General features: G+C 40.4%; 1 protein-coding gene across 1 annotated transcript in view; it reads right to left on the reverse strand.

Annotated features, from left to right (window-relative positions):
* The window catches only part of XYLT1 (xylosyltransferase 1), a 644,618-nt gene that overhangs the window by 254,239 nt on the left and 374,244 nt on the right, over positions 1–16,135 (reverse strand). Inside the window, exons 3-4 of the mRNA XM_069210190.1 lie at positions 10,170–10,342; positions 9,412–9,614 (exon numbers count right to left, since the gene is read on the reverse strand). Of these exons, the coding sequence (XP_069066291.1) occupies positions 9,412–9,614; positions 10,170–10,342 (376 nt within the window). The remainder of the gene's footprint in view (positions 1–9,411; positions 9,615–10,169; positions 10,343–16,135) is intronic.

The raw sequence follows: 16,135 nt of genomic DNA on the forward strand, positions 1-16,135 counted from the left end.
GCCCCCAAGGGAGACAGAAATGGTCAACAGTAATGTGCCCTCATGGGGAGCGACCCCTGCCCAAGGGACCACCCTCAAACAAAACACACACACACAACAATCACTGGTGCCTAGTGGGGGCAGCTGGGCTTAATAAAAATAGGCCAATCTGCCCCCAATAGGGGCAGAAATGGCTTAAAATAATATGCCACCCAGGGTAGCAACCTTTGCCTATAGGGCTGCTCCCCTTATGTAAAATAAATAATTTTAAAAAATCACCAGTGTTTTGTGGTTTCTGCCCCCCCCTTGGGGGCAGATGGACCTAATAAAAATAGGCCGACCATGGGGAGTGACCCTTGCCTAAGAGGCCGCTCCCCTTATGTCACATTACAAGAGCAAAAACTCCCTGGTGTCTAGTGGGCATTCCTGCTGCATGAACGCTATGCGATTGTGCAGCAGGAATGCTCAGAGAAGCCTCTCTGACCTCTCCCTTCCCAAGATGAAATTAATCTGTTTCTCTCAGGGACGCGCTTGGAAGCAGTGCACACTGATGTCATCAAATGTCACAGGGGGGTCGGGTGGCAGCGGAAGCCCTCCCGCTGCCATCCCTGCTCTTGGGGTGTGGTTGGGTCAGTCCCTGAACATAACAGTTACGTACTTGGCACAGCAGCGCTGCAGCCAAGGACATAACCGTTACGTCCATGGCACAGAAGGGGTTAAAAACCACACATCACCATTGTATGCCCCATCTCTGAATGGGTCTGCTTTGTGTGCAAGTGCCCGTTGTGAATAGCAGAATGCCATCACTCACAGTGAAATCAGCTAATGGCTGTTGGCTGTGGTGGACTGACCAAGTGTCCCATGCTGTATCTTGTAGTGGGTGAATGACACAACAGACCAACGTAGGAATACACCTGGCTCAAAACCCAAAAAGTCTATTTAACATATAATTTTAGTAAAGTCAAATGATGTTGGCTAACGCCAGACCTAAAAATACCATATACTATTTTTTGTTGACCTATAGCTAGAAAATGTGCTCTCCAGTGTTTGTGGTTTATTTCCAGCATGAATCAGAGGATACTAAGAATCATGTAAGTTAGTAACTAAAACATGAATGTAAGATTAGCCTCAAATCAGAAAGAGGAGAGACTACATTTCACTTACAGTGCTTTCTTGTACATGGAAACTGTTTGAAAGCAGTTAAATATGGGACACAATTGCAAAATTAACGTAAATTGCTTGAACCTATTTCCTGGTCTCCTTAACAACATTTTAATTACAACCAACAACACAACAAAGGCCTCTATGGCCTACACTCTAACACTTTTCTGTAGAGAAGATTTTTTTTAATGTATGATGACTTTCAAATCATGGAATGGTCTGAAAAACAGTATGCTTGCTTATATTTGTGTGAAAGCAACATGCTGAAACACATAGGATGTATTTTAAATACTTTTGGACTTTGTCATAATACATGTTATACAACCTACAGTCCACTATAATGCCAGATGTCATGTGATAACAGATAAAAACATCTTTGCTAGTAGTAGAGGGTTAAAGGAATAAATAAACAAGAAAGCAAGTGGCAAGGGTTAAAGGAATGTGCAACTAAACATGAACAAACAAAATATGAAGGAAAGAGTCATTTGATGAGTGTAATGATGTTCGGAAATTAAAGTGCAGGTTACTAGCAGTCCACATCTATACACAAAACCTAACCCATGAATGCATCCATTGTGTCTTATTAGTTATTTCAATTAAAACAAAGCCGAGACCTGCGTGTCTTCACACCACCTGGTTAGTGGGTGGGTACATCTAAGGCTGAATTTGTGGGTGTAAAGTTACTACTAGAAACTTTGCACAGTAGGTGGAAATCTCCAGATAGGAAAGTGTAGGAAATCTTTTTGACGTTTATTATAAAACCTATTAAAATATTTTAATTTAAAATATTTTACAATGTTTATTATTAACACAGCAGTATAAAATAAATGTTACAGCACAAACAAGGTTTTTGGAGGGTGTTGCTTGTGTTCACAAACATGGGTTCCTCACAGGTGTCCTATGCAGGGGTATGAGGAGAATATACAACATTACCTACTGGCGGTAGATATATTTAGGACCTAGCTTCAATAGAACAGAGCTTTTTGTTGTCTTAATAACTTTGGCGCTGTTTGACGAATCTTCATTAAATTTGTAAAACTAATACTGGGAACATATAGCCAGGCACAGGGGGATGGGTTCCTCAGGACCAAAATCGGCCCAGGGATTGGGGCCACATGGACCCCCTCCTTTTCTAAAAAAAATATATTTGGCCTTGGGGAGTTGTGGGTCAATGGGCCTGGGGGGGGGGGTCTGCACAGCCCCCTGATATTGTTTTAAAATGTAGTCCCAGGGAGGTGGTGGTCCCGGGGGAATGGGGGTCTGTGTGGTACCCCATTTACTTTTTAACATTGTTCCAAGGAGATTTTTATTATGTAGACCTGGGAAACTGATGGCCCCGGAGCTCTGGGGGAACTTTGCTCCCCCATATATTTTTTTGATGGTGTCCCGGGCAGGAAGGGGGGCCAATGCGGCCCCCGTAAATTTATATATTTAGTGTTGCACCCTTTAAGCTCCAAACCTATTTGGCATTGCATGTAGTGGGGTTTGGAATTTAAGGGGAGTTGACTGTAGGAGGGGGATCTGTGCAGGCCACCTCCATTTGAGTAATAAAGACCCAGGGAGGTGGTGGTCCCTGGGACTCGGAAGAGCCCAATAGTGGGTGGTCCACGCAGCCCCAGTAAAAGTTTTAGTAAAGTCCCAGGGAGGTGGTGGTGCCTGGAGCTAAAAACAGTCCTCGGAGGGAGGCCCCATCTGACCCCTTCTTTTTTTTAATACTGCAACATGCCTCGGGACCTGGCCCACTCAGTGGCTAAAAGCAAGCGTTAGAGACGGCGCTTGTGTTTTTTTTTTTTTTAATCATTCATGAATTTCACTGACATTTTTTACAAAAATGCCTTTTTGCACTGACGCATCCCAGGGGACCCCAGCAACAAGGCTACGGGGTTAGGGTATTCCTTCCATGCCTCCTTTTCTTTTTTTTCCTTTTTTTTTGGGACTCAGCTGAAGCTGAGTCCCAATATGGCTCCCAACACTTCCTGGTTGAAATGTTGGCAGCCATTCAGATCTCATCTTGAGATGTCTGTGACCAGCAGGGGGTCCATGTCCCTATATTTAAATATTTATTTTTCCTTTCATATCTCTAAAACTACTAAACACAGAAAGCATGATTTGCGCACCAAGATCTAGCTTCCTGCCATATCTGGCGTAATTCCGTTCAGTGGTTCGGACTGCAGTCATGTCTAAAGACCCTATGGTAAAATGCATGGGGAAAACGAGCTTTGAGGGGGGGAGGCATTTTTCTCAGCTCCTACTTGATGAAAGGGCCTGATTGTCAGGCCACAACCTGAGAGGAAGTTTGCAGCCATTTTCTTTCTTGCATTGGTCCAGGGGGGGTTAGAATCACTACAAAACGGACATAAGGGGTAAGGATAAATGTATCCTGACCCCATAGGAGAGATGGAGGGATCCCTGAGGGACCCGTCATAGACATAAAATGCTCCAATTTTTTGGGGGCCGATCCGCGGTTGTATTAACGTGCTGTAATTTCTGATTCTCCTGTTCTCTTATTGGTCATTTTATTGTTTACCCCTACTTCAGTCTTCTTGCACATGGGACTCTTGTTGTTTACACTTGTGTGGTTACACCTTATCAAAATGGAGTTAACCTTTGACCTAGACAACCTGTTGTACTACGATTTGGCAGAGTTAAAGGTTTTTTGCAGAGAGAATGGAATATCTGTGACTCAGGAATCCACTGAGTGGGACCGTCGGAAAGCCCTGTACTATTTTGAGAGGGGCCATGGGAAAGCAACTGAGAAATAGGATCAAGAGAATGATGGGTACTCTGTGTGGGAGGGATCCCAATCCACACCCCTAGAAAGCATGTCCCCGGAGGAGCTGGAGGATAGGAGGGAGAAAAAAGAGTTCAGGTTGGAACTGGCCAGGCGCAAATGTGAATTAAGACAAAGGCAACTGGCCATAGAGAAGGAGAGGAAAAAGAAGAGACAGGCCTTACATGAACAAAGGCTTGTCATTGAGGAGAGGATGGTAGAGGCTTAAAGAGCCTTAGTCACTGAAAAAGTAGCCCATGAGCATAGACTTAAAGGTCTGGACTCACCAGCACGGCATCTGAAGTCCAGTGGTGGCAGCAATTTTGAATCTAGTGTTATGAACACCACCCACACACCCACAGACTTGGTGCTTACGTTTAAGAGGGGTGGCATACATCAGTGGCTACAAGAGTGTGAGAGGGCTCTGTAAGTGTGCAGGATCCCTGAGGAGGAATGGGGAACTGACCTATGGAGTTATATTCCTAGTGATGGGAGGGATGCCCTACGGTCCCTAGAAGGGAGAGACAAGTAGTGGTACACCCCGATGAAGGAAACCCTGATTGCAAAGTATGGAGTTACCCCTGAAAAGTATAGTTTGAGGTTCATGGGTAGTAGGAAACTGTCTTACCAGTCTTGAGGGAGTTTGTGCAGAATTGTTGCAAAGCACTAGATGGATGGGTGAAGGGTAGCGCAACAAACAATTTTGAAGGGTTGTGCAGTCTGACTAACAGACAGCACATGTTCCATTCTTGTTTTCCAGGGCAACACCAACACCTGTTGGAGTATACAATTTCTGACCCCAGGTAACCTGTAAAGGAGGCACACCTCTGGGTGAATACCAGAGAGTCTAGAAAGGCACTTGGGAGTGATCCTAAAGGCGGTGGCTCAAATTTCCACCAACGTGGGTGAGGAAGGTTCACAGTAGCCCAGACAGGTCCCCTTGTGGTGGGTGGGTAAAGGGTCCCATGCCCCTTCTCAAAGAAGGAGGAGAGGTGGAAGTGAGGGATGTCCCAGGGTGCCCTTTGCCCAGCCCGGAGCCTGGAGAGTACCCCCAAGGGGGCCCAAGGAAGGGAATCTAGTTTATACTGGGAGATCAGCCACTGAAGGGGACCCCCATACTGTCATGAGAACTTGGAGGCTGGATCACACAAACATCCTACCTGATTTCTGACAGTACCACACCACAAAGGAGGATGCAGACACCCAGATGGAGGGGTAGTAGGAGACAGTACTTGCTCCATGTCCAGCCTAAGGATACAAACCCTGGGTTCGAGTGCCAGGTTCTGGGTATTCCCCCTGACCTGGGGCAAGGACCAGCTGCCACAAGTGTCCCTACCATTTGTCCTCTGGGGGTACCCCTCCTGGAGAGAGGGTGCGGAACTCTAGAAGGAGTAGCAGGAGGAGTAAGGACTCACCCCTGACCCCACTTCAAGAGTGCAGACCCTGGTTTGGGAGGCCAGTTACATGGTAGCCCATCTGAACTGGTGGGAGAGCTAAGCAGGATGGCTCACACAAGTGCCCTGAAAGTTCTGAATTCTGGGGGGAGCACTCCCAAAAGGAGGGTACAGAACCCCAGAAGGAGGGAGAGGAAAGCCTCACCCCTATTTTGTCTGAGGGTGCAGACCATGGGCTGGAGGACCAGTCACAGAATTTCACTACTGAACTGTTGGGAAGTGGAATGTAGAAAGAATGCCATGCACCTGGACCCACCACCCCCACTCTGAGAAGCACAAGGAACAGAGACTCTAGATGGCCTGGGGTCTGGCTCTTGACACTGACAGCTGTCAGTGGCCTCTGTTGGCTGCTTTCCTTATGGACAGAGTTTTCCTTGGGATGGAGATAGAAGCCAGACCCAAGGGGTGGAATGGGCACATCACTTTTATGGCCACAGTGGTACTGTCCCCCTAATTAGAGGCATTTGTGAGCAAATTAAAGTTAAGCACTTCACAGATGGGATCCACAGATGAGGATACAGATTCCCCATGGGTTAGCTTAGTCAGTTTTGAGAGTATAGACAGAGGGATCCAGAGAGATATAGAACTGGCATGTGCCCCTGCAGGTGCGGGCCATTGTCTACATTCTATCACTCTAAGCAGGGAAGCCAATCAAGGTATTCATTGGTCTACCCTGGCTTTAGGCTGGAGGGGGGTTGTGTTGGAAATGGCACTTTCTGCAGGGTTATCTCAACACGTTTTGCCTTCCCTCTCTTATTTTTTGGACCTTTTTGGTGGCTTTAGGACTCTGGGCACTTTACCACTACTAATCAGTGCAGTGCTAACATGCATGTGCTCTCCTCCGTAAAACATGGTATGATTGGCTTACATCTGTTTGGCATACTTTATTTAGCTGTAAGACCCTTGTAAGGTACCATATACCATAAAGCCAGTGCCTGTAAATTAAATGCTGCTAGTGGGCCTGCAGTACTGATTGTGCCACCCACAGAAGTAGCCTTTCAAACCTGTTTCAGGCATCCCTCTTCAAGGCCTGCATGTACAGTCAGTTTACTGCCACCTTTGAACTATTTGCCAAGGCCTAAACTCCCCTTTTCCTACACCTAAGTCACTCCAAAGGTAGGCCCTATAGGTAGGGTGCTGTGTATGTAAAAGGTAGGACATGCACTTTTATGTTTTACATGTCCTAGTAGTGACAAACAGCATATTTAGTTTTTTTCACTACTGTGACAGCTGCTCCTCTCATAGGTCAGCATTGGGAATTCTTCAGCATTGGGAATTCTTAAGTGGTAATTCCTGATCTGAAAGGAGTAGCACTGCCATGTTTGGTAAGTTTGGAATGGTAGTGAAAAGCCCTGCTTACTGGTGTAGCTAGATTTTACATTACTATTTTAGAAATGTCACTTTTAAAAAGTGGGCATTTCTGTGTGCTTATAACTCTATGCACTTTGCAGCCTGACTACAATCCATGTCTACGGCTGAGTGACAGTTACACTTTGTGCATACTTTCCAGAGAGCCACAACACAGGACTGACTGGGTGTGATATGTGATACATCATCATTCATCTATGTACTGATTGTCTTGCTGGGCTGGGAGAGGGTGAGATTGTTCATACCTAAAGATGTCAATAGGCTGTGTCCTGACCTTATACAAAGGTCTGATTTAACACCTACCGATGACTGGAGCCAGGGCTAGGTTAAAAGGGTTTTGTGGTATACTTGAAAGGGTTCTTTTGAAGTAGCCCTTACATCAAAGGCATTTTTGAGTACAAGTACAGTGGCTCTGACCCTGTGTTTTTAAGGCACTTTTGGAACTGGGACTGAACCTCTGTCAGAAGGATTGCTGTCCTGCACAAAGGACTCATCTGGGGTGCTCTTCTGCTGCTACCCTGCTGCTTGCTATCTGCTGGGTGGCCTAAAGGACTCACTTGATAAAATGTCTGTTTGTTGACCTGCTGCCAGCTGCTCCCTGATTCTGGTTTGCCAGAGGCCTGGTATTTGCTAGGAGGAACTGCCATCAGTACTACCTGCCTTATGTACTGGCCCGCTATTTGCTAGTCCCCTCTGTGACCCGCACCTAGTGTTCTCCAAAGGCTGGCTGGAGGACTTCTCCTCCCTCAGAGTACCAGTGGGATTCTGAGGCTGACAACTCAAAAGTCTTTAAAAGTCCCACATGGAAAGCGCTTTGTATGCTAGCATCATCTGGTGAGTCATTATTGGAAAAAGCCTAACTTTCCCCTAGTTGTTTCACTAGTTTGAAACTGCACCCTTTTTGATTTGCTTCTCATATGAGAATAACAATTTAGGATTTTTGTTTGTTTGAAATCATGGTTTCTGTAGGACAGAAAGCTCTTACAACAGAATAATTTTATTTGAATTATGTAAGTGAAAAAACTTGGACTCTGTGCTTTGTATAACTATTTTTTCAAATAACCTTTTAGTACAGGAATGAAAAGGCATGCACTTTTCAACAAACAAGAAACGTACTACATAATGGTACATATTTCCCCTCACGGAGATGAACACCAAACAGGCCTCAGCCCATTTGCAAACCCTATTTTGGAAGGTTGGCTGACTAAATTTGGAGCTAGACTAGCTGCCACCTAAGTTAGTTGGGGGCATATTCTTGCCATTAACTGATTTAGAAAGCATGGGCAATCTCTCTGAACCGTATTAAAAGAATCCACATTTCTCCTAGGTGTAATAACTAATATTTGTTCTTCTAAATAAGAACCCTGGATAGCCTGCATTCTTCTACAGGCTGACATACATAATATATTTGTCGTTGACTAGGGTGCATGTGGTCTAAGTTCAAGAGTCCTGTACCTCACATTTGAATGTTCAATAAATGGAAGTATATTGTTAACGCATGTGCATATTTATCTCATAATTATTCAACATCATTAAACATCTGTTCGAATATCAAACATATACATAACCATGCACCGTAAAATGTTCACTTGAATTAAATTAACATCTTAAACAGCGAGCTCTACAAAACATGTTTGATGTACTAAACATGAGGAGTGATATACTACATGCAAAAATAATTTTTTGCTGTACTGTGCAACAATGATAATTACTACTTGTGAGTCTTTTTTTCTAAATTTGAAACTCTAGGACCTGGACAATTAAGAATTTTCTTGAGGTTTGAAATATTCTAAATGTGTTTAATTTTGTCAAAGGTGTCCAAAATTGTTGAAGGGAGTAATATGCTCTTTAGTTTGAAAAGAGGGTGAATCCTCATGGATGAAAAAAAGCTAAATAGTCCAGTTTTACTGAGGTGTACCATACATACCATTAAAATAAACAATATCTTTCTCTGTTATTTGTGCTCAACTGAAATGCAAGTTGTAAGATTCAATTCACAATTTCCACAAAAACAGGTGATGGAAGCATACAAGTTCCGTTTCCTACGTTTTGCATTTATTTTAAGTCAACTAGCTTAAACTTACACTCAGGAGGATGTCATAAAACATTTGACTTGTTTAGTTTGAAACTTATTGGGAAACCAAAAAATTAAAGTGTTGATTTCCAGGGCTAATGAAAAAAGCCTTGAAAATGGATGAATAAATATTAATAATAAGAATATGAATGTATCTGATCTAAATGACAATACCCGGGTGTGATAAGATTTGGTCATTCAGAAAACCTTGGACTATTCACTCTTAGTTTTCACTCTGGCAATTATATTCTTATCCTTCTTGAGATCAAAAGTGCTTATTCATATATTGTATTTACCTTTACACTTTTTGAGCACTTAGTCATTTATGCTATTCTACTGGCTTTGTAGCACCTTTTATTAACGTCTTGATGGAACAATTATATTTTCATATGAAAAGAAAAGGCTTGTGCAGCAATTGTGCATATAATAGTGTTGGAGTTAGTTGTTCACAATGCATACACAATAACATGCTCACACTTCACAGAGAACTTTGGGTGGTATAAACATTTGAATGAGTCCCATAGAACCAATGTGTTTGGTATTGTAAATTAATTTTGAAAAGTATCTAGGCATTTTTAAGAATTCACATATGCACATTTTTGTACCTGATTGGATAGTCCGCTGCACTGAGATTAATGAAGAAGTCCCAGGACCAGTCCTTCATTTCAAGTAGATCTTTCATACTTTGAAGATATGTGGACAGAAGGCTGGCTCCTCCCCAGATTGTCGACATTCTCCAGGGTGTCACTCGCACATTAGGGTACTTCTTGGCGATTTGGATCACTTGTCTGTGCAGATAATTAGAACGCTTTTCCAGAAAAAGAAAAAAATAATATTATAGGTTAAATATAAACAGCCCTGCTATGTTTTGAGAACATTCATTACATTTAGTAAAACAATGTTCCAATGTTCTCAAACCAGTTTAATGTAAGTTTAGACATGCTCATACTTTTGCCAATCTGGAAATTTATGAAAAACATGGGTCCAAAAAAGTTAACAGTTTTTCTCAAGGAGTAAATCCATTTGGTTCAAAATATATAATTTATACATGCTAGCCCTCGATTTCACTTGACACTCTCATGTTTTGCTCTGAAAATGCAGTATGTTGGTATAGTAATGGATAGCATTGTTCATTTTCCAATCCTGAACAAGATAGCATATTATAAGAAATAGCATTTAAAACATATGTAAGACTTGTGTTCTCCCAGTAAGTAAGAGCTACATCTATTCATCTAATATAAAGAATCTAATTTTGAACATTCTTACTAACTTGCTCTGAAAAGAAACAAAAGGAAACCTAATGGAGACACCTAAAGAAAAGCAGGATATTTCAGGGATACATTTCAAAAACTGAATATGTTACCTTGTCACAATGAATGTAGTAAAAATGATCTTTATGGTATATAGCTTTAAGCATGCGTTGAAGCTGCCGAGAAGCTCTTCCATGAACAACCAAGACAAAGACAATACGAACTGGGATTTCCGGCATATATTCCACTGAATCCTCATCCCACTGCACATTGTTGTTTGCTTTTCCTGCATGGAGAATGGAAAAACAATTATTTGGGTGCTTGTTCGAAATCTGGGACATAAAAATCTTCATCTAGTTTCACAGTTGCATTTCCATGAGAATATGCTGTTTAGGGCAAAAGAAAATGCCACCCATAACATTTTATGCATGGTTTTGTTTTCTTCAGAAACAATTCCACGACTTAAAGAAAAAAAAAACAATAGTCAATCCTAAATGTTTTGCTCTTACTTGGTTTACTAACTGCACCCAATGCAGTGGTTACAGCCCAATTAAAATGTAGCACTGAAAAACTTAAGAGATATCATAAATTAATAAATACAAGCATGAACACTTTTAAGCCTCCATTAATGGAGGTGTATTTGATGATTTGTCACCAGCTAAGACCTTTTCCACCACATGCCCTAGAACAAAAGCCAATAAAATTTTAAAAAATGAAAATAAAAAACAGACAACCAAGCTTTTGATGTGACATTAACCATGCATTTTGACTTAAAATTGCAATATTTTTTCAGATCCTTCTACGTTTTAACGTATTTTCAACCAGACAGCACAATTGGTTAATAAACTTTGCTAACCCATTGCAAATCATGACAATTTTTTAATAAATGTCACTAATTTAGCATTCCATGGTTTGTTGATAAGATAGAAATTGACAAATGTAATCATGGATTAAGAATGAACCTTCAAATGTACAGTTGATTACTTAAAGACTTCATGGAGGACAAAGCATTGAGTTAAAACAAACATTCCTCAGTCTAAATTTAAATAGATTTCCATCCATTTCATGTTTTAATTTAAATTTTTCAACACTCCTTCAACAATGCTCAGGTGCTACCTTCCCTACATACATCCATGGTGATGCTTCTTAAGCATCCCTTAAGGCAGTGGGGCCACAACTTCTTCCGTAGTACAGTATGGAAAGGTAAGCAAATGGACTGTAAGCCTTGACTCTGTCGGTATGCCTTGATAATGTTGCCAATATTTCAAAGGTGTCGCTTGATAATGCATCATGCAGTTCAAATGTATACCTCAATAATCCATGGAACATTTCAAGGGTGTGGCTTGACGCTCAATTTAATGGTATGTCTTGATAATGTATGTGGCTGAACATATGCCACTTGCAGGAAAGTGATGAATGTTTGCCTTCTTGTCAATTGCTCCTTGTATGAGGTTCTGCCCTATAATAACTTTGTAGCTGCCCTCTGTTTTCGATTAAACTCCTGTGTATGCTTCAGCCTCTTTTAAATTGCGGAACACTGTGGCTCCTTTTTTTGAATACCAATGAGATGAGCTGCTTGCAGAACACTGCATTTCTGAAATTTAACATGGATCTCATAGAAAGCTGGTGGAGCATAATTTCAATATATAATTTTACACAAAGGAAGCTTGTATCACTATATTATTTTGCATAAAAAAATCAGGTAACATTTAGAAGTACCTTCAAAATGTTTTTTATTGTTAGTGAAGGGGCATTGGTTCTTGTCTCTTCGACTCTCAAAGGTTACCAGCCACATTACTGTTTGTTGCCTAACACCTGATATATATTTCTTCTTCAATTGATTGGAAAGGATTGAACAAACATTTTTTACTTAGAGAGTCACAGCTCAGCAGATGTATGCCCAGATAATTTTGAGTTCAGTAAATATGGGCGTAATTATACCATTGTTCTTTTCGAAATTTTCCACCAGTCTTTTTGCAATCAAAAACGTATTTTGCTAGCAGACTAATAAATCGGATCACAAAATAAGGAGTCAAAGTCCAAATTCCACCTAGCTATTTAATATTCATTACGTAGGTCACAAAGTGTGGCTAAAACAGTATGTGTCTATCCAGTTCCTACATTTAATTTGGCCCTTCACCGATTTTGGCCTGTCTAATGGAAATGGGAGGTGCCCCATTGTATGCTTGTGAGGTGTACATGCACAAGGCAAAATGTGCTGATACAGCACATTTTGTATATGTTCAAATTTATATTGTAATGTAAAATATGCACCAAATTGTCTTTGTTTCTGAGATGCACCAGTATAGATTTGGAATTATTTTGTGGGAATTTAGCCCCAACTATTCAGTGCAATATGTTTTAAATATGGGATCCTGATTCACAAAGAAGTCTGCATCACCAGATGCCTAGTGTGACTCCTACATACCACAGAAACTTTGCCCGATCACAGAAATATAAACTTAAAATTGTTTCGTATGAATTTCAGACCTCAAGTGAGGAGTTTCATATTACAAAAAAATCTACATGAGTAGTTCCATTAGAATAAATGTAAAAATATTTATTTTTCTTTACATGGAAATTGATTTGCCATTAAAACGTCTTTCCTTCTCCCACATCCCTGTGAAAATGGAGAATAGTGTGGCACTTTCAACATTTACCAAAGGATAATTCTAATGTAAACTCGGCCATTTAGAAATGTATGGGTGAAGCATTACAAATGTTTACAAATGCTCTGAACGTTCGCGCTGTGAGAGTGTTCATCTCGTTAGCGTTGAGTATTCCTCACCTTTACCCATTTTCAAAACTCTCCTGGAAACACCCACAAGTGTTTTTCTAAAAGTCACTTATGAATGTGTAATATTTGCAGTTGAAGTGGCAGCTAGGCATACCACTACATGCAAAATTAGATTTGAAAATCATTTTGACAGTTGTTCATTGTATAAGAATCACATACATAGACCAGGTTATATCAATTAGGTGCTCAGGTATTTAGATCCCTCATGCTACAAGAAGTCAAGACTGCTCCCACTTTGTGGCCATTACTAAGAAAAGTGCCAAAGCTCAATGTTGTTAAGAAAAAAAGTTATGTCCTTTCCCTTATATGCTTCACCAAGTCCATCTGTTGACATGCTAAGGATTCTGTGTTAGCTGCAGCTTTCGGGACTGAGCAGAGGTAGTTTTAAATAGAATGAGCTTTAGATCTAATTAAGGGCACTTCATCCCATAATTGACTATTTGAAAGTTTAGATGCTATTGGTATTAGCTGATACAGGTAAAGAAACAAATATCTTATTGAAATAATATTTGATATGTAAACATTTAGAGTTCTTTGATGTGACAATTGTACAGAGTTCTTTCGACCCCTGCTGAGTGCAGAGTGGAATTAGAAGCAATTGGGGTGAAATTTATACAGCACTTTCTCCATAAAAATAATTAATAGTTCAGAATACTATAAAGCTTCATTTGTGAGTTCAAAACAGATTTTGAAATCATAACTTAACATATTGACTCTATTCATACATACATTTCTGTGTGAATAAATCTAATCTCCAAAATGGAGACTCAATATTTCAGAGCTGAAAGACATTGAAGGTTTGACTACCAGCAAACTCCATACATTTGAGGGTTTTCCAAACCTCCACTCTAAGTGCTTCCTTGCATTTGAAAAAGGAATTTGAAAAACTTATTGACGATTGACCCTGGAAATCCTGGAAAGGTTTATGTTTACAAAACTGTCTGTGAATTTCAAACTGCCTTAAATCAGCAACCACATGATGTTAGAAATCTGATTATCTAGCAGATGATAACTGTGCTACCAGCTCACTTTGAAGACATGCTAAACAGAAGAGTGGGGAGTTTTATTTTCACTTTACAGATGTTTGGCAAGCTTCCTGGGTACACCGCCTTTGCCTAAGTAAGGTTTTCTGCCCCTTTCCGTTTATTTTCACCCAACATTGCAAGATAAATATTTACTCTAATCAAACCCATCGAAGATGGGAAATATGCTGATGTTTTCCTTATCGATTTACCTTTTGTGGAATTTTGTTTGTACAAATCAAATGTATGCATAAATTATCTCTTCACGTTTATCTTTTTATAGTTTCTATGCACAATGGCATGTTTATGCATCATGTTTTTCTGCTAGTGTGAATTATACAGCACACATTAATGAATGTTCCATATTTTCACATAAATGTGGCAAACCATAAACTGTCAGAACTTCTTTAGTGCATTTATTTGCAGCAATGTAGATGAGGGGATCCAATAGCCAAGTCTTATAGTCCTGAAGCAAGCAAGCAAAGTGGGTGGACTGAGTGCACATTTCAGTAAAACATTTGAGTTGTATTGCTAAAATGGTTGAAAATGACCTTTCTTTGGACTGGTGGAAGGCATGGTTTTAAGGATCATTGGGAATGTGGACTGTGATGTGCAAAGCACACAAGGCCAACATTCTAATTGACACTCTCTATTTCAAAGAAGGCTGACAACAGTAAAAAAATAACCTGCTATCTATAGCGACCTCTAAGAGAATTAACACCCTGCTTTTGAATGCTGCCACACCACATTTGTAAGTGAAGATGAACAGACGTTTCTGATTTTTGGTATGGAGCAGCTGTGGCTGTTACTTCTCCTCAAATAACTAACCATAAACTATAAATGACATCATTGTTATACCATTAAGAAGATCTGGACAACCAAAGTCTATTCTTGGAGAAATAAAAAGAGCCTGGCTTCCACTGTGGTGCAGTGGCATCTCACTGACACTTCTGGGCATCTATTTCCCTCAAGGAAGTTATTTCAACTTTTTGCGTTTATGAACATTGGTGGAACTTCTCGTATAACCTCTGCTTCCTTTGTCTACTGGTGGTTGACTTGCAATGCAAAATTACCCACTGCCTTAGACTTATGTGTTAATAGGAACATTACTAAGGGAATACAAGAGGCTTTGGCCATTATGGATAAGAACTGACTTAAGCAATCATAATGGCAAGAGCTGCCAACTTTGGAACCAAGGAACCAGGTTGAAGTCCTGGCATTGGCCTGTGATTCTGGGCAAATAACTGAATCTCCCTTTGCGCAAATGAATCTGACCATTTGTAATGTAATCTAGTGCTCATGAGAAGGAGTCCAATGCCCCTGAGTCAAGCTAAGTTAAATAAAACATACTCCAAGCCTCCTACATCACACAGCCAAGGCTATATTCTTCAAGGTTTATGTGCTGTATTGCAGAAGCAAGCCCTTTGATTATGTGTAATGTGTTTGAGATATAGCTGAAGAGCAAACTTTTATACTGTAAATAATAGGTCATCAAATATGTCTACAGTACTATACTCTCTCCAGCAACACAGAATTAGCCATCTTATTTGTTTGCTAAGCAGCATGATGTATGCACCTGAGCCGTGCAGAATGTTTGTGGGGAGATTTGAGGCCAAAAAGGTACATCTTCATGGTACTGCTAGTAGTTGCCCAGCCCACAGAGAATTTAAATAATTCAATACAAAAATGTCACAGCAAACTTGAGGAAGTCATTTATGTTTCAATTTAAAGCCCTCACACAGGCCTACACCTATCTTTGGTATGTTTTCTGATGTGAAATACAAGGTGCTGCAAAGCAGTATTTATACTACTTAATTCATCATATTAAAAAGGGGGCTTGGTCCTGACAATATTACAGTATTATTCTAAGGACATCTTGCTAAAGCATCAAACAGAGAGCACCAATATTACAACCCAGTCATATATACACCTCACTGGCAGAATTAAACATATGCAATGAAAAGCAATAACATCTGCTCAAATACTATAAGAAGACATGTACTTTCAACTGTGTACAGAATTGGCTATTTAGGCCTCTATCAGTGCCATAACAAGCTACAACATTGAGTTGAGGGTTAGATATTTGCTTGTTTTAAGTAGCAAAAAGAGATAGCCTATCCAGGTTGGCAGCAATCATTTTTCAAAGCATTAAAGAAAGTCGATATTATCCTAGTAACTAAAGTGCAATTGTCACTCTCTCAAATGTAAAAACTATAGGTTCTAAATTATTTTTGGTGAGGGATGTCAAAATAAATACATT

This window comes from Pleurodeles waltl, chromosome 10 (genome assembly GCF_031143425.1).
Source record: "Pleurodeles waltl isolate 20211129_DDA chromosome 10, aPleWal1.hap1.20221129, whole genome shotgun sequence".
NCBI lineage: Eukaryota > Metazoa > Chordata > Amphibia > Caudata > Salamandridae > Pleurodeles > Pleurodeles waltl.